At 45.9% G+C, this 18,514-nt stretch overlaps 1 protein-coding gene across 1 annotated transcript; it reads left to right on the forward strand.

Annotated features, from left to right (window-relative positions):
* Positions 1-9,970: 9,970 nt before the first annotated feature.
* LOC144110636 (uncharacterized) lies at positions 9,971-11,762 on the forward strand. Its single transcript, XM_077643676.1, has 2 exons — positions 9,971-10,356; positions 11,236-11,762. The coding sequence occupies exons 1-2, from the start codon at positions 10,074-10,076 to the stop codon at positions 11,517-11,519; spliced, it is 567 nt and encodes a 188-aa protein (XP_077499802.1). The 5' UTR covers positions 9,971-10,073; the 3' UTR covers positions 11,520-11,762.
* Positions 11,763-18,514: the final 6,752 nt, after the last annotated feature.

Genomic DNA, 18,514 nt, shown 5'->3' on the forward strand with positions numbered 1-18,514 from the left:
CGCACCACAGTCGGGGCACCTGTCAGTTGCAGGCAGATCTTTTGCACGCCACCAATGACAGACAGACGATGTCAAAGCCGCCCCTGTCGGAATTTGGTGCACAGATACCTCCGCCTGCCGAGTAAGACTAGGGGGAGAGGGTGCGAACATGAAGCAATGAGAGCGCGTGTTCGTTGGCAGAGAACTTGGGAATCGGCAACATGGGACAGGAACGGATCTGGGGGAAGAGGGCAAGGTGTGCGGTCGTCTTAAATGTGTCAAGGTGAGTTATAGAATGTTATATGGATCCTGAGCATCGCCGTGAATCAAGAGTATGCGCACAGGACATAGGTACTTTGTGCAGAGCGCATTAATTGATTGTGTAACTGGAATGTACATTGAAAAACATTAAGCTGTTTAAGGGCGGCAAGGGAGTCTGTAAATATGAACTGTATTGAATGTGAGAACATGCGAAAGAGAAGCAATGGCACTGTAAATGGCCTGCAGTTCCAATGTCTGGGCCAGACAGACAGAAAAACTTTATTGTTGCAAGTGAGTTTTAGACCGTTTGGGGAGTGCACTATCGGTAGTATATATGTCGCGCGAGAGTTGAGATATGGATTGGAGGGATAACACAGAGCACTGACTCCCCTTTCTGCTGTATGTGATGCATCCATGTACGATATGCACCATTCAGGCTGATACCCATGGGGAAACAGTGCGGCGATTGTATGTGAGGTCACAGTATGGCCACGGAACAAATGCCTTTAAACGAAGTTGGAGAGACTGTTTGCGAGCTCTGTTTACCACCCGTTGGTCGATGAGTTCACTGAATGGATTAAGTTGGGTGAATTCTTGAAGCATGGGTATGGGTGTTAAACGGGGCAGATATGTTATGGTGTGCATAGCCTCATGATTGATAGCTTCAAGGGAGTCCTACTTTATGTGGGTGAAACGTTGAAATTGTGCCTAATATATTATCCGTGGCTGAAGGATAGAGTGCACAAGATTTAAATGGAGAATGCCTATCATATGAACAGTTTCTGCTTGACGAATTGGAGAGCTATCTGCCATAAAATTTAAAGGGGGAGCTTTTCGTAAGCTGGCTTTATTTCCAATGATAATGAAACGTGATTTAGTTGGTGAGAGGGTTAGACCCAGACGTGGGAGCCAAGATGTCAATACATCCAGCTCGTGCGGGAGGACCGACTGATCCCAACGGGCACTGAAACTCCCTTGGGCGTCCTGGGGATGTTAGAGATGTCCTGCAAACGTGCAGTTGAGTTTCAGTGCCCATTGGGATCGATAGACTCATCTGGATGACAGCACTCCAAGGTTATATCATCAGCATATGCAAGCACACGGATTGAAGCGATGGTCTCTAGGGCTTGAACAAGAGGAACAAAATCGATGTTAAGTAATGCAGGGGAGAGAACACAGCCCTGAGGCAGTACTCCTCTAATGGAAGTGAATAAATTACCAAAAGGCTTTCTTTCCGTGGACACGCACACTAAAGGTTCATTTTGCTAAAAAGGCATAAATGGAGAGGATAAACCGTTGAGGGGGACGAAGAGTTTGAAGGGAGGCAAGAATGGCAGAGTGAAAGATGTTATTATATGCGTTTGTTACGTACATCTGTAGCGGGCTCGAACAAGGTGACTCTGCGGAGAGTGGTGAAGCACGTCAGGAGCCAAAGTGGCAAGACCGTTGTCCGTTCCAATTTGTGGGAAGAAATTGATCTGGGATTCCAGGTAACAATCAAGGGATTCCAGCCACCACAACAAGCGTACGGCGAGAATGTGCTCATAAGCTTGCAGATGGTAGGCGTGACGGAAATTGGACGAAGGGCCAAGAGAGATACTGGAAGCTGACCTGACGTGGGTATTGGAATCACAATAGAATGCTCTACCGGCATGACGGCAGATTGCCACAGTTCGCTGAAAGTATCAAGTAGGGCTATCCAAGCAGTCCATCCCAAGTTATGGAATAAGGAGATAGGTATGGCGTCGTGCCCAGGAGTGGTGGTTGCTAGTTTTTAGGCGTTCAATCAGAGGAGGCCAGCAGCTAGTAGCTGCCGTGGCTAGGTTGGAAGTAATCCCATCAGAGGGTCGGAGAGCTCTGTGGCCGATACGACTATAGATGCAGTCGTATAGTATGGAGAAAAACTTACACCATGCACACCATGCAGCCCAGCGTTGCCAGCTGCCTAGCCGCTTTGCATAGCGCCGTGCACGTGCGGTAGCCTGGTGAAGAGCCGAAGCGTTCTCGGGTTGAGAAGCATAATGATTCGCCTGGCGACGAAGCATAATGATTCGACTGGCGACGAAGAGCGCACAGATTGAGGGTGTATGTCCGGGTTTGTGCTGAAGGCAATTTGAGTGTAAATAAGATTGTCTGCGCGTACAGAGTCCCATGATGCTATGCGTACGCTGCGGCATATTTTCTGTAGATGCGAAGGAGTGAGCGAGATAAAAATATGGTTGTGATCACTACCCCAAGTATCTGAGTCAGCAGCCCAACTAGGGTTAGTGGGGCCTAACCACACTGTCAAATCAGGTGAGGCTACCCCAGAGCTGTATTTGGGTGGTGTAAAAGTTGAAAGGAATGATCTCAAAACCTGCCTTGGATGTGTGCACCCCCTGAAACATTTTATGGGTCTAGCCGCAGATGCCAATCATTTTGCCGCTGTCAAAGCTATCTGGGTAACCAGAGTTAATGTAGTTGAACGCGTTGCAGATGGAAGTACTTCCATTCAAAGTGGATAATTCATATTGCGTGCACCAGGGGACAAGTAAACACAACAATTGCTAAGGCACATGTTGCACTGACGCCTAGCTGCTAAAAATTGGATGCCTCTTTGTGTTTTTTGTGATAGTCTTGCTGACACAGTCGTGAGTGAGCTTTTCGTAGCTTTAGTGGTCGTGACTATTGATGCACCATTTACTTTGTTTATGCGGTCCCTTCTGCCTTTCATCGCACAGCTAGTGCAATGCTCAGACTGTCACGCTGTTTGCTTTTGCATGGTGGCCATTAAAAGCGTGGTACACATTCGCCGAGTAATTGTAACTGTCATTGAAAGCACTGCTGTCTGTTCCAAGGCCCGATGAAGGCGATGTATCCGGCGGTGCTATTAGCCAGCTGGTCGCGCCGAAAAGTTGTAAGAAAGAGCATTGCATATTAACATCGCTGTTTGGCAAAGAGACCACTGCACTCTGCAGGCTCTAATGGATTCATGCAATGATTAACGATTAGGTGTTTAATAGCTGGAGACAGGCCAGAACAAATCCTTGATAGCTTTCCTTTGGAGTATTTATTTTCCCATTTTCCCTTCTACGTGACCTCGAAGCATCTATGGTAATATTGTCAAATGCACGAGGCATATAAACATGGCTGATTGGGGCCTTGGAATTTTATTTTGATTTGGACTCCTTGCTCTCTTTCATTTTGCAAGTATCCTAAGTAATGTAGAAAAGACGAGGACTGCAAATTGTGAGCTTAATCTTAACAGACTCCCTGGTTGATGCTCGTATCCTGTAAAACAGTGTATCCTTTGATTTGACTATGTGTTCAGCATAGTCCAGTGTACTAGTAGTAGTAGTAGTAGTAATTAATAGTATTTTATTTGGCCATATAATGTCTGAATGAGCGCTTAAGGGAACACCAGCGTTCCATGAAATCAGGGACAGGGTCGAATTTACCCCTGCATTGTGGCGCATGCCCGGATGCTACGTGCAATAACCCTTGCCTGCCTTTGCTGACAGATACAAAAGTTTTGAGGAGGAGCCATAACCAGATGGTGCGTGAGTTAGCGGAGGCGTTTTGTATCAAACAGAAGGATAAAGATTGCGTAAGTGACCCTTCTATCAAACTGTATCAGAATGAAGACAAGTTTTTGGTTTCCACATGTGTGTGATGTGACAGTTTGAAACTATTAAAAGAGTGTCGTGTTGTCAATAAAGTTAGTCGCGAGTCTACGCCTGTTGTGTTATCTTCTTGTCCTTGTCTCTTTGTGTGCAGTACCACCCCCCTTGTATTTACCAATACAATATGCTCTCGAGTATAGGCTACAGGAGGAAGACGAAGCATGCCTCCTGACGAGGCCTACATCCCGAATGATACAGCTGGAACAACGGTGTCCTCATGACTACAAAAAACACTTTCACAACAATAAACAAAATTTATCGGAATTGAAACAGTGAACAATGCAAAACATGCTGAACAACAATTAGCAGTAAACGAAAACACTTTCATGATATGCACATTCGGGTAGAAAAGTAAACAATGCACAAAAACTAAGTATACAGAGTTAGTTGTAATTTATACAGGAGGAAAAAGAAGCCAGTTTTTTCTTAAACATGGATACACTACGATTTTCTGCAGCAATTTCTACAAGAGACCGATAGTACATAAGTTTACAATTTGTTTATCTATAATTTGTTTTCCATAGTTTGTTCTACGTCTTGCAGTGGACGGCGCAACTGCTCGTAAACCATACATAATGTTTCTTGAATTATAAGCATTCTGGAAAAAACAAATGATGCTTAACATTAAAAAAATGTGGACAGCCAAACTCAAATTGCCGAAATAAAAGAAACTGTGAACATGAAATGTTTTGAAAAGATTTGCTTTTACCTGAAAGCTTGAAAATAATGAACGTAGAGCCCTTTTCTGAAGTGTAAACAATTTATACGAACTGGTTTTGTCGCAGGTTTCCCACACCAGGTTGCAGTACACAAGGGAATGAACAAGTGCAAATTGTTTTTTAACCTGTAGTGGGAGCAGATACCTTATATGATAGATAACACAAACAGACTTGGCCATTTTTAGTCTTGAGCAGTTTACATGATATGTCCACCCCATATCACTGTATAAATACACACCTAGAAACTGGCAAGTATGCACTTGCTCGATGTTCAAGTCATTAAAAGCAAATTTGATTTGATGATCTAATGGTTTTTTTCTGTATGGAAGAGCATAAATTTGTTTTCTTGAAGTTTTATTGAAATCGGTTGACAGAGAGCCAAACCGCTAACTCGTTAAGCCAGATATTAGATTGCTGTTCAAATACTTGAAGACTGGAGCCAGAAAAAAGGCATTAGTATCGCCGACATACGACATAATATTAGGAGTTAATGGAAGGTTGACAATGTTAATGATGTATAAAAGATATAAAAGGGGCCCCAAAATTGAAGCCTGAGGGACACTGAAATTTGCTTTACCAAAACTGGATTTTACACCGTCATTATGAGTATACTGGATCAGGTGTCCAATTCTCCAAAAGGGAATTTGCAACTCTGCAGATCCCATAAGTTTCGAATTTCTGAAGTAGTGTTGAATTCTTCACAGATTCAAAGGCTTTACACAAATCAAAGAAAAATTCTAAAAGAAAAAAAGACTTCAAAATTATTAATTTTAGCATTTTTAATATCAACCAGTGCTGATTGGGTTGATTTACCAGCCTGAATGGCATACTGTTGGAGGCATTAGAAGTTCAGCTTGTAATAATTTATTATTTGGCCTGAAAAGTACTGGTTCAGCTAATTTTGAAAACGGAGGCAATACCGCAATGGGACGATAATTGTATGGGTCATTTTTGTTGCCTCCATTAAAGAACTTAAATGTTGCACGCCAACACTCAAAACTTTTAATTTTCTGGGGAATACATCAAAGAATAGCATTCTATTACAATTATGAGTGAGTGCAGTGATAATATTAACAGCACATTTGATAGAAAAAACAGCAACTTCATCATCTCCAGGTGAGCACGTATTTCAAAATGCGATAGCTATAGAAACGGCATATGCTTAAATAGGGGACGAAGATATCGAATCAGTATTGCAGGAGGGCAAGCACGGCTCTACAGTTCAGGTTAAGTGACAGCTAATAGAGGATTGGTATGCTCTGGCAGCCAAAAAGTGTTTGCTGAGTATGTTAGCAAATGAGTCTCCGGCATAATTCACCGCATTGATTTTTAGCTCACAAGGAAGATCATTTTCCCTGTTCCCTATGATGGTGTTAATACCATGACAAATTAACATTGGGTTGTGTAACACAAACAAAGACTTATTAATATATAAATTTTTACCGGGAATTTTTAAATTCATGCGTGCGCCCTCTTCATGTATTCTTATGCTGGATGAAAACCAGAAAACCATGGTCAGTGAAATTTATTAGCCTAATTACTGTGTGAGATTGCCTTGTGTATTTACAGGTTGCTGCGCACAACAAAAAATGAGCTGCAATATGTGTGGTGATGCATTTCACTGAAAGTACCCTGCCTTTCTTGATGCACGCGTGGTTACAGCTGATCCCAAGGTCACAGTGCTTCCTGGGGAAAACATGAGCAGGCAGCTGCACCAGTCCCCCACTGCAGTTGGAAGCCTCATAGAGCCGCACCTTCTCACCCAAACGGGTGACCTTCACTTCCAGTGTGACTACTGTGGAAAGAGCTTGGCACGAAAATATGACTTCATGAGGCACATTCATACCCACACTGGTGAGCGTCAACACAAGTGTAACCATTGCAGGAGCGAGCAGCTTTCCTCAAAAGCAAATCCTGGTGGCACACCTTCACCGCCACACTGGTGAGCGTCCGTACAAGTGCCAGCATTGCCCCATGGCTTTTGCACGGAATGCAGCCCTTGCAAGGCATGTGCGAGCCCGCAAGAAAGAAGAACCATATCAATGCCAGTTCTATACAAAGGCGATCAAAGAAGAGCACCTTTTAGAACACCATGAACTCAATACACACTCTGGAAGAACCACACTTCTGTAAAGGTTTGTTGCCTTTTACTGAAATTGGATATGAGAGGCATTGCTAGCTAACAATATAATAGCCTGATTGGCTAAAATTATGCAAATTTGCATGGCCTCAAAGTAAACAGGCACTAGGCAATTTTTCACTTCCTTTTTCTTATCCCTAAGAAGTGTGATGTTATTGAGCTGTTTCTGTAATTGACTGGGACTGGCATGGTATATGAAAGTGAAATCTTTCATTGGAACATGGTACATTGCAAAAAGATTTGGGTGTATAATTTAGTTGCAGCTCGCTAACTCATACTTCAAGGGACCAGTATAAATGTTTGAATTATTGAACCGCCTCGAAAAAGACTGACGCGCACCGCTTGTATCACGGCAAGTTTACTTGGTAAAAGATTGGGCAATAGTCGCCAGCTTTTGAGATGAAAACAGTGTAACAATGATTATTTTTAACGCTTCCATCAACCCCTTTTTGCGCATGCTTTGTTGGGGGCATCAAAGCACAATGTCTTCAAAATGGGAGGGCCCCCCTGACGGGCCTCCCTGAGAGAGGTGTGCGGGCAACTCCACCGGATGCAGCCAGGTTTAATTAGGGCTTTTGTGTCAACTGTTTGCCATGCCGGTCATTCGTAGATGCAGCCTTCTTTCGGGGGCCCATTCGAACTAACCAATTCCAGATTCATAGTGTCCGAATCAGTGAACATCTGATGCCACAGACTTGCATTGGGATTGGTTCGGACCATGCCAGCAATTCAAAGTATTCGGAGTTACAAATTAATGAGGGTTTAATTAGTGAGCTCTTACTTTGTGCATTACTGACATTATTTCTTGGCCTTCCACCAGCAAAAACATAAGCAGGGGAAAGAAACGTGTTTTTCAGTGTGTTGTGATTTTTTTCGTGTTTTATACTACCATGAGTACATAATGCTTGCTGAAGACAAAGCCCAACCTCCAAATGATATATGTTTCTTGCTTTTACTCGTAGGTTTTGAGTGTGTTCTTTTTGTTTAAATATTAGAAAAAAGAAAGAAAACTCCACCACATCAGTCTTGTGCATTATCACTTGTCAAGTACCATATTTACATGGTTGTAAGTTCACCCTCATATCACATTTCAGAAAAATAAAAACTTGGAGGTTGATTAAGCTTGGCCTTTGATAATAGAACGTGATAACATTGTCCTGCGGCCAGCACTTATCGCCAGCCGCTATCTGCTACCATGTGCAGGCATGCCCGTGGCAACATTCCTAAATTAAAATGTATTATACTCCGTTTCATACATCAGGTGCAATGCTGTGGAAGGTACGGTAGTAGTCCGGACAGGAAAATAAAGGGAGGCGTGTTACTTTGCGCTTGTTTTGTGCCCGAGTGGCCTAAGGCACGCGAAAGGTACAGCGTGACATCAGCAGTAAGTCTATTTGATCAAGTTCATGACAAATGTGTCATGTAGTAAGCATGCATACAAAGGATTCACCATGTTTCGCTCACCACAAGGAATACACTACTTTTTGGTTGTGGATGCAGGGAGCGCAAACAAGTGCGCTAGCTTTGACAGCATTGCACCTGATGTATGAAATGGAGCATAGTCACCAGACTGCTCCTCCACACTTGGGCCATCGTCTAACTAGCGCTGCTGTCGTTATCATTGTTTAGAGAAATCTTGCACTTCGCAAACAGCCACATCATGACAATACATGGAACAGCAGAAAATTTTGCCTCGCTGCAGCTGCCACGCCTATATCGCCCGTTGCAAACGTCGAGCTTGTGCCCCGGTGCAATTGTTCGTTTCTTTGGCATAAAGAATGACAGAATCTTGAATGTATCCGAGAACAAAGCACCGGTCGCTTACCGGACCCAGAGCACAAATGACGACTGAAGAAGCACTACATTAAAAACTTGTAAAACGCGACAATTAGTAACCAAATGTGTAAGAACCAAAGAGAAACTATGCATGAGCGGCGGCAGATTTTCCATAGGCTACCGACTCTCCCAAGCGCCGCTGCCATTCCGAGTAGCGGTGCCGCCGCGATTGGAACAGTGGCCCTTCCATCAACTAACGACGGTCCCTTAAGCACTGAGTGCGCAGTAAAAAGTAAAAAGATGCCTTTTAAGAGTAGAACGCAAATGAGTTATTGGGACGCCGCCGCTCATCAGCAGCCGCGATCTGCAACCACACGTGGGAAGTGGAGGGGAAGGGGGGGATGCCAGTTTCCTGCTTACCGACAGCCGTCTTAGGCTGCCGCGCGCGGTGCGGGGATGCCGGTTCTGCGCGTTGACATAGCAGCTGCTCAAGGCCAGCACCAAGAGCAATGCAACGAAGCCGTGCAGCAAAAATGCAACCATGCTGTAGCATGTGAGATACATTGTTTATTTCGCCTTTTTTTATGGTGTCATGCTTTCTTTTCGATTCTAAGTCGATGCCCCAACCTTGGATTTTGAAATTTTTAAAAATAGGTCGACTTAAAATTGCATAATAACGATATAGACTTCTCTTGAATGTGGTGGCAATTTTGCAACGTTGCTGAAAATCAAAAAAATTAATGCCTTTATTCAAGTTTCCACATCGAAAGAAGCCTGTAAGTCCATTGACCCCCAAAACCCCGCTGCCTTTACAAACACTGTAGCGGGCAGTGGAGGCGGTCAAAGGTTTCGTCCACACCATCGTCTGCTACGGTACCCGGTTTTCTTTCTTTTGTTTATCATGCCGTTTGAGAACTTTTCATGTAGAGCTACCTAGGTTGTCCAGTTTGAACCACTGCATCAGTGAGAAAATATAGCGCTTGCTATATTTGCCTTTGGAATGACATTGCACACTTGTCAGTTGTCTTCAAAGTACTTGCCAACTGTAAACGAATGGCTGCCACCACGAGTAAACTGCGAAACGGAAGAAATTGTTCTGAAGTTTTGTTACGCGTGTGTCGCACTCCCCCCAGCGCTCCCAGCCGAAGGTGACACGCGCTCCCCCGAATCATGGTGCTTTAAATATACATCGCCTTTGAAATGGCATTTCAGACTTTCACAATCTGTTCTAAGGTGCACTAGCTTGGCTTTTCTTTACAAAGGGACGGCATGTTCAGTGCACTGTGAAATCATGAAACTGGTTAGAAAATTTTTTTTTGGCATGTATTCCTATAGGGCACTGTTATGATCCGGATGCACTCCAGCTTAAGCGGATTAAGGCGCGAACTCCCTCGACCGGGGTGACCACGGCAGCGGCGGCGACAGAGGCAGCATCAAGTGGCCAGTCTGGCCTCGGGTATCCGAACAGAGCAATGCTGTTGAAAGGTCGTGCTGGGATGGTAATTGAAAGACTGTTGCGACCTCGACAGAGGTCCCATGTATTGGACAACAGGGGGGAGTACAAGGACGTTTTTTCACCTGTTGGGTTTGTTCACCTGTTTTCACCTGTTGCGTGGCATTCCTCTCCCACAGAGGCATCGACTGGGCCGGATTGGTGACATCGACCCGACAGTGTTCGAGGATTCTCCTTTCCATCGACCAAGCTGTAAGAGAGTATCAGCACCGCCTCCTGCTGTGGGCATTACCACATTGGGCCTCTTCGATTATTCGCCTGTGGCTGCCTGCTGGCTGACTTTGGGTTGCAAGAACGCGGAGCCAGGTGCTCGATTTCCTCGGACTGCCCCACGCACTTCGAGTGGCTGCCCAGAACATGTTACTTTTTTTTTTATTGTGGCAGTGTACCTAGAGTCTTTAGTGACTCTAAAGTGTACCTACTGGCTGGATGAGCGGTTTCAGGCTGCCACCGGGCAGCCGGACTTGCCAGGATTATTCTTTGCTGGCAGTGCTCGGGCAACTAGCAGACATCAGACAATTGGTATGGCAGTGGGAAGTGGTTGTGGCCATTTTTATATTGACTAGAAGGACCGCAATTCTTTATGAGAAGATTCACGCGACTCAGGCGCTTGCTTCAACTAGACCATGGTGCATACCAGCTGTGTCGCCAGCAGTGGCACCTTTTGTGGTAGTTCTCGCTGTTCATCTATTTGTTTAGCATACGTATGTGTGATCAAAGTTCAAACATCTGACCACCTTGGAAGAACAAGTTTTCGCTTCATATTACGATCGCATAGATGTGCACAAAATATTTCTGCTGTTAATTTCGTGTGCCAAGCAGATTCCCGCTGTTAAAACATGGGCATATATGCATGTGCTGAATGTGTTCAGCGAGTTCTAGCATTGATACGGCAGCGTATAGTATTCGCGGTGTACTGCGCAGTGGAAAGCCAGATAAGCTTTGAGAAATGCTTGATTGATTGAAACATGTCCTTTATTAAAAGCCCTCACCAGCACATTGCTCGAGGCATCTGTACGGGCATATATGTGGCCTCACAGTTTTCACATTACGGCAGCTGAGGTGCGCTGACTCTGTCGTCGTTCACTGTCGTAAAGCTTGATGCTCTGGCCTTCTGCCACAAATGCTGAAGAGGGGAAGAGGGCCTCATATTTCTCTGAAAACACCCTGCCTTTCTTGGTGCAGGCCTGGTCACAGCTGATCCCAAGCTCGGAGTTCTGTGTGGGGAGAACATGAGTCAGCAGCTGCACCAGTCCCCCCTCTGCAATCAGAGCTTCACGAAGAAAAACTGCCTTGAGCAGCACCTTCTCACCCAATCGGATGACCACAACTACAAGTGTAACGATTGCGGGAACATTTTTTCTCAAACGGTCACCCTGACAGACCACCCACGTACGAACAGTGGTGGGCGTCCATACAAGTGTGACTACTGTGACAGCAGCTTTTCTCAAAAGGGCCAGCTGAACTGACACCCTCTTACCCACACGGGTGAGCGTCCATACAGGTGTGACCACTGTGGAAATAGCTTTGCTCAAAAGGAGACACTGGTGGCACACCTTCGCACCCACATGTGTGAAAGACCATACAAGTTCCAGCTCTGCCCCATGGCCTTTAAACAGAGTACAGCCCTTGTTAAGCATGTGTGAGCCCATAGGAGTGAAAGACCTTATCAGTGTCAGTTCTGCACAATGAAGTTTAAAGAGAAACACAGTTTAAAACACCATGAGAACAACAAATACTGCTGTAGAAGACCACATGGCTTCAAAAATGTAGCAGGAAAGCAAAATATGAGATTTATAGGCGAGGGATGCAATTGCCATAATGATTCAAGATAATATTTAGGAAACTTGTATCACACAACTTCATCGACCAGGACACACAATTTTTGTACGGAAGATTTGTAAGCTTATTCCCAAACACTACATATAACCTAATACTGTGTCTCCCTGGACAGTAGTCGAGAGCAATAAATGCTTATTTTCCTTTAAAGCGACATCATATCCATTGTGTGAATTTCCGCTCAACGTAGGAAGAGCACAATATTCCAACTGGTCATGGTATAGGGCTTGGTTGTTTCCAAGCTGTTGTTGGTGCAGTGCATCTAAAGAAAGTAGCAAAAATGTGAGATCTTTGCCCCCCTCCCTTGGATTTCCCTCGCCCAGCGGCTTCCTCCTCGCTCTCTTACGGTGACCTCCTCGAAGAGAATGCGCAGGTTTTCTGCGCACTCGTTGGCTTCCGGGTGCCATAATGCCCCTTGACATGGTCACCGCATCACCATGAGGTGCAAAAACTTTTTTTGCTTGTTTTTTAGTTTTATGCTGTCGCGATTTGCCTGCATCATGCAGTGTCCGCTGGCAAGCGTCCACACTGCGTGATGTGGTGCTGCTGCGTTTTTCAATGTTAAAGCAGGCTGGAAAAAGGATTAACTTTATTTTGCATTCCTCAAGGGAAATGCGACGAGCTGCTTATAAAACAATGGCTGCACAACATAGGCAAGACGGACTTTGTCCAGACGAAAAGGACTCTTTTGTGTGAAATACTATGGATCTCTTGATGCTCCAGCATGCTTTGCAGAGCATTTGCAAAATTTAAGAAATCACGTTAGTTTTGTCTTCTCAGAGTTGCTTTTGTTTGTGTGACCATTTTCAGAAAAGTTTATGTCCGCGCTGGATTAGGTGGTAGGTTGAGAACAGTGAACCCAGGTGAACTCGCAATCAGCCTTACTAAAGCTACAAACTTTTATCGTATATGACTTTAATGTGCATCTAAACTCATTTTAATCATTGGGCACATCTCTTTTCTGGCTGCTGAGCTCTTCTTGATGGAAGTGGCCTTTCTGCTGTTGAGAACACTGAATCTAGGTGAACTCGCAATCAGTGGAAGCAAAGCTATATACAAACTTCTATCATTCATGACTCTAATGCGCATCGAAGTTAATTTTAATCATTGGGCATCTTTTTTTCTTTTCCCCCTGACCTCTTTACAAAACATGCCTTTCCTCTCAACTTCTTCATAAATGGCATATAACATTGTTGTTAATGTCTACATTTTACTAAACTAAACTCTATGAGATGTCTTTTGCACACCAAAATACCCTTAGTTACACTTAAAAGCTATTTTCAGCAATCTGATCATCATCAGCAGCAGCCTGATTGCACCCACTGCAGTATATACAAAGACCTCTCTCCTATATTTCCAACTGACCCATTCTTGTGCCAGCTGCAGCCACCCTATCCCTGCAAACCTCTTAATCTCATCAGCCTACATAACTTTCTGCCGCACCCTACTACGCTTGCCTTCCCTTGGGATCCAGTCAGTTACCCTTAGCGACCATCGGTTATCTTGCCTTCATTACATGCCTAAAGTGGAAAATTTTCTTGCCATTTAGAGCAAACCTTCTGGTTTGCTTCTTTGTTGTCATGAGGGATATGTGCCACTACAACCTAACGTAACATTTAAAAGGTTATTATAATACTTGTGCACAGCAGTTTTTAAATGAACATTTTCAGGAGCCGGAACAACAAGCCCCCCTATTGACCCTTCCGAGGCGTCTTGTCTCTCTCTCGCGCATAATAATAATAATAATAATAATAATAATAATAATAATAATTGGTTTTTGGGGAAAGGAAATGGCGCAGTATCTGTCTCATATATCGTTGAACACCTGAACCGCGCCGTAAGGGAAGGGATAAGGAAGGGAGTGAAAGAAGAAAGGAAGAAGGAGGTGCCGTAGTGGAGGTCTCCGGAATAATTTCGACCACCTGGAGATCTTTAACGTGCACTGACATCGCACAGCACACGGGTGCCTTGGCGTTTTTCCTCCATAAAAACGCAGCCGCCGCGGTCGGGTTCGAATAATAATAATAATAATAATAATAATAATAATAATAATAATAATAATAATAATAATAATTGGTTTTGGGGGAAAGGAAATGGCGCAGTATCTGTCTCATATATCGTTGGACACCTGAACCGCGCCGTAAGGGAAGGGATAAAAATTGATTTTCGAGGAAAGGAAATGACGCAGTAACTATCTCACATCATCTCACTGGACACCCGAACCCCCCCCCCCCCCCCCCCATAAGGGAAGGGAGGAAGGTGGGAATGAAAGAAGAAAGGAACAATGCGCTGCGAGTTGGGGTAGTCGAGGTTTCTGGAATTATTTCAACCACCTGGATATATTTAACGTGCACTGATATCGCACAGCACACGGGCACCTTTTGCATTTTGCCTCTATCGAAACGCGGGTGCCACGGTCGGGTTCGAACCCGGGTACTCCGGGTCAATACCCCAGTGCCCTAAACACTGAGCCAGCACTGCGGCCTGCCAGCTCCATTATAGTGGAGGTAAGACAGAGCTGCCGCAACGTGACAGCGACACATTGTTGATCGCGAGGAACTAAAAACGCCGCAGCCTGTTCCGTTAAGGCGCGCTCACACTGGCGGGAAGCTTCCCGCGCCGGCACAGCGTCAACGTCGACGCTGCCTCGCAGCTCCTCGGAATGACGCTCACACTACGCGCGTTTTCTCGCTGCGGTTGTCTTGGAATGTGGAGAGAGGAGGCGCTGAGGGAGGACCCGAACGAGCAGAAAGAGAAGGGGATAGTCACGTGACACTAGAGAAGACTGGAAAGCGCACCCTGCTAGCTCCCCTCCCGTCGCCCTGGCAAAGCAGCCGCCGAGTGCCCCGGCCGGCCGGGGCCGGCCGGCCGGACGCGCGCAGCCTCCGCCACCTCCGCCGCCGCCGAAGGGGTCACTGAGCTGGGACCGACGTCACGGTTCACGGTCGGCGCCCATTGGCTGTCCTTAATCACCGGCACGGGAAAAATAGGTACCGAACCCATCGCTCCGCGGGACGGGAGAGCAGGCTGTCCGCGGGAGAAAAACCGGCTTGGGCGGGAAGCGGCACGCGGGAAACGCCCGGCGTTGCGCGTTTTCTCGCTAATGTGAGCGCCCCTTTACACGCACAGCAAATTTGTGCTTTTTGCAATATCAATCCTTTGCACTTCGTGCCGTAGATTATTTTTTTTATTCAATAAGTGTACCGTGGGGCATAAGTTGAGAAAAGGGGAAGGAATGGAGGAGATAAAAAGTTAGAGAGTAAAGACCCATTTTGCTGAGGTAGCCGCAGAGGTTGCAGATGAAATTATTGTTCATGGTCCACTTCACGTAGTCACGCTCACAGTTCCACCGCAGGCCCACCTCCGAGAGGAGCCGTTTTCTAATAGCAGCCGTCGCTGGGCATGTCCACAACAAGTGAGGCAAATCACAAATGTCCGCTGCAGCGCCACAGTGAGGGCACCTGTCAGTTGCTGGCAGATCTTTTGCACGCCACCGATGACGGACAGATATGGTGTCAGAGCCGCCCCTGCCCGAATCTGGCGCACGGTTACCTTCCCCTGCCGAGTAAGATTACGTGTAGAGGGTGCGAACACTGAGGAACTGTAGCGTATTCGCTGGCGCAGAGCTTGGGAATTGTAAACATGAGACAGGAACGAATCTGGTGGAAGAGGGAAAGTTGGCGGGTCGTATGGTGTGTCAAGGTGCATGAGTCGTAGCATCCACTTGAATGTTATGTGGATCCTGAGCATGGCCACGAATCCAGTGTATGCACATAGGACATGTCTACTGTGCCCAGGGCACATATGACTTGATTGTGCAATCTGGAATGTCCATCGAACAGCCTCTAAAGCCTTAAGCTGTTTAATTAGGAGCCGCGAGGGAGTCGGTGTAAATGTGAACTGTATTGAATGTGGGAACGAGCCAAAGGGAAGCAGTGGCATTGTAAATGGGTTGAAGTTCCAATGCCCGGGGAGTGCACATATATCCGCGGTATATGTCACGCGAGAGTTGAGATGCGGATGCGAGGGACTATATATACAGAGCAGTAACTCCCCTCGCTCTGGAGTATGTGATGCATCCATGTACAATATGCACTGTTCAGTCAGATACGCGGATATACCGACGGGGAAACAGTGGGATGATTGTTTAAGAGCTGGCAGTATGACAACAGAGCGAATGTCGTTAAACGATGAAGTTGGAGAGAATGTTTGCAAACTCTGTTTGCCACCCGTTGGTCGATGAGTTCACTGAGTGTATTAAGTTGGGAGAAGTCCTGAGGCATGGGTGTTAAATGGGACAGATATGTTATGGCACGCATAGCATCACGACTGATTGCTTAATTCAGATTACCACTGCCTTCTTTTCATGGCCCACACTACTATATGTCTTCGGGTGGGACTAATATTGCCCAATGTCTTCTTTTTATGGCCCACACTACTATATGTCTTTGAGTGAGACGTTGAAATTGTGCCTGATATATTATAAGCGCCTGAAGGATGAGCGCACAACCTGGTGGGTCGTATGAGCATGTGCGCCACCAGACGCATTGCTATGCAACGAATTAGATCTAGAGTAGCGTGAGCCGATCTACGAGTGGTTGTGAGCGGCGGGGCGGCAGTCGCAGATTTATGAAGGCGAAGGCCAAGGATACGAACAGTTTCTACCTGAGGAATCAAAGAACTGTCATAAAATTTAAAGAGGGAGCTTTCTGTGAGCCAGCTTTACTTTCAATGCCAATGAAACACTTTTTAGTAAGTGAGAGGGTTAGACCCAGAGGTGGGAGGCAAGATTTCAATCTGGATGGCATTTGGATGACAGCACCACAAGGTTATATGATCGGCATACGCAGGCACGCGGACAGAAGGGATGGTCTCTAAGGCTCGAATAAAAGGAATGAAAGCTACATTAAATAATCTTGGAGCGAGAACGGAGACCTGGGGCACTCCTCTATTGGAAGTGAAGTTACCAAAGGGATTTCCATGGACACACACTCAGAAGATTCGATTTCATAAAAAAGTGTGAATGGAAAGGAGAAACCAGTGAGGGAGACTAAGAGTTTGAAGGGAGTCAAGAATGGCAGAGTGAAGGATGTTATCCTATGGCTTTGCTCCGTCTGTAGCGATCACGGCTCGAAAAAGGTGACTCTGCGGAGAGTGGTGAAGCACCAGCAAAGTAGCAAGACCATCCCCCGTTCCAATTTGTTGGCAGAAACTGAGTTGGGAATCCGGGTAACAGTCATGGGATTCCAGCCACCAGGCGAATACGGCGAGAATGAGATTGACAGATGGTAGGCGTGAGGGAAATTGGATGAAGGGCCTAGAGAGATACTGGAAGCTGACCAGCTGACTTGGATATTAATTGGAACCACAATGGAATGCTTCCACATCTCCTGGCATGAGGCCAGAATGCCACAGTTCACTGAAAGAATCAAGTAAGGCTTGCAAAACAGCCTCTCTCACTTTACGAAATAAGAAGTTAGGTATATGCTGTCGTGCCCGGTAGTAGTAGTAGTTTTTAGGCATTCAGTGGAGGCCAGCAGCTCTGGCATGATTAGGACAGAAGTAATCCCATCGGAGGGCTCTGTAACGGATAAGCCAGCAGGAGATGTAGAGGTGGAGTCATGTTGTAGAAAAAACTGACGGGCTGATTACAGTGCAAATGTATCTTCATCCACATTTAGCTCGAGGCGAATGCTCCCTGTGTAATCTGCAACCTGAGAATTGGGCGCTCCCATGGCGTGAAACACTCTCCAAAGATGTCGACTGCCTTGCGTACATGACAAGCGGGCACACCATGCCGCCCAGCGTCGCCAGCTGCCTAGCCGCTTTGCAGAGCACCGTGCACGTGCGGTAGCCCGGTGAAGAGCGGGAAAGAGATAAACCTGGATTAGACTTTCCCTGTTTGGATCTGCACCAAACCTTGGCCAATCCCCCACCGTGGGTATGTGCCATCATATTTCAGGCAGCAGCAACAACAACAGTGGGAAGCGCCGGTGGGTCGTCGGGTTGACGACGATGGAGGGTGCACAGATTCAGGGGGGTGTATGTCCGGGTTTGGGTAGTCCATTTACAGTATAGTGGTAATAGTGTGCGTCGCGAAAACAGCAGACAGAGTAGATACAGTGCTGAAGACGGGTTGAGTGTAAACAAACGATTGTCTGTGCGTTCTAAGTCCCATGATGTTATGCGTACGCTGCAGTATATTTTTTGTAGACGCGAAGGAGCGAGGGAGATAAAGATAGGGTTCTGATCACTACTCCAAGTATCTGAATCAGCAGCCTAACGACCTTAGTGGGGCCTAACCACCAAGTCAAATCAGGTGAGACCACCTCGGAGTGGTATTCGGGTGGTTTAAAAGTTGAAAGGAATGATCTGAATGCCTGCCTTGGGTGTGTGGACCCCTTGAAGAATCCTATGGGTAACCCCACGCGCCGTAGTAGTCTGCCGGCGTAAGCAACGTTAATTGAACCAACTTAGTTCCATTAACGTTGGGCGTAAGTGCCATGGAAAAAATATTGCTCATCTTACACGCTGTATGATCCAACAGCGCTTTATTTTGTGACCCAACCAGTAAACTGCATGGCAGCCAGCTTGCAGATTTCACAAGCCAAATGTGCGAAACAGA

Source organism: Amblyomma americanum, chromosome 11 (genome assembly GCF_052857255.1).
Source record: "Amblyomma americanum isolate KBUSLIRL-KWMA chromosome 11, ASM5285725v1, whole genome shotgun sequence".
NCBI classification, from domain to species: Eukaryota; Metazoa; Arthropoda; class Arachnida; order Ixodida; family Ixodidae; genus Amblyomma; species Amblyomma americanum.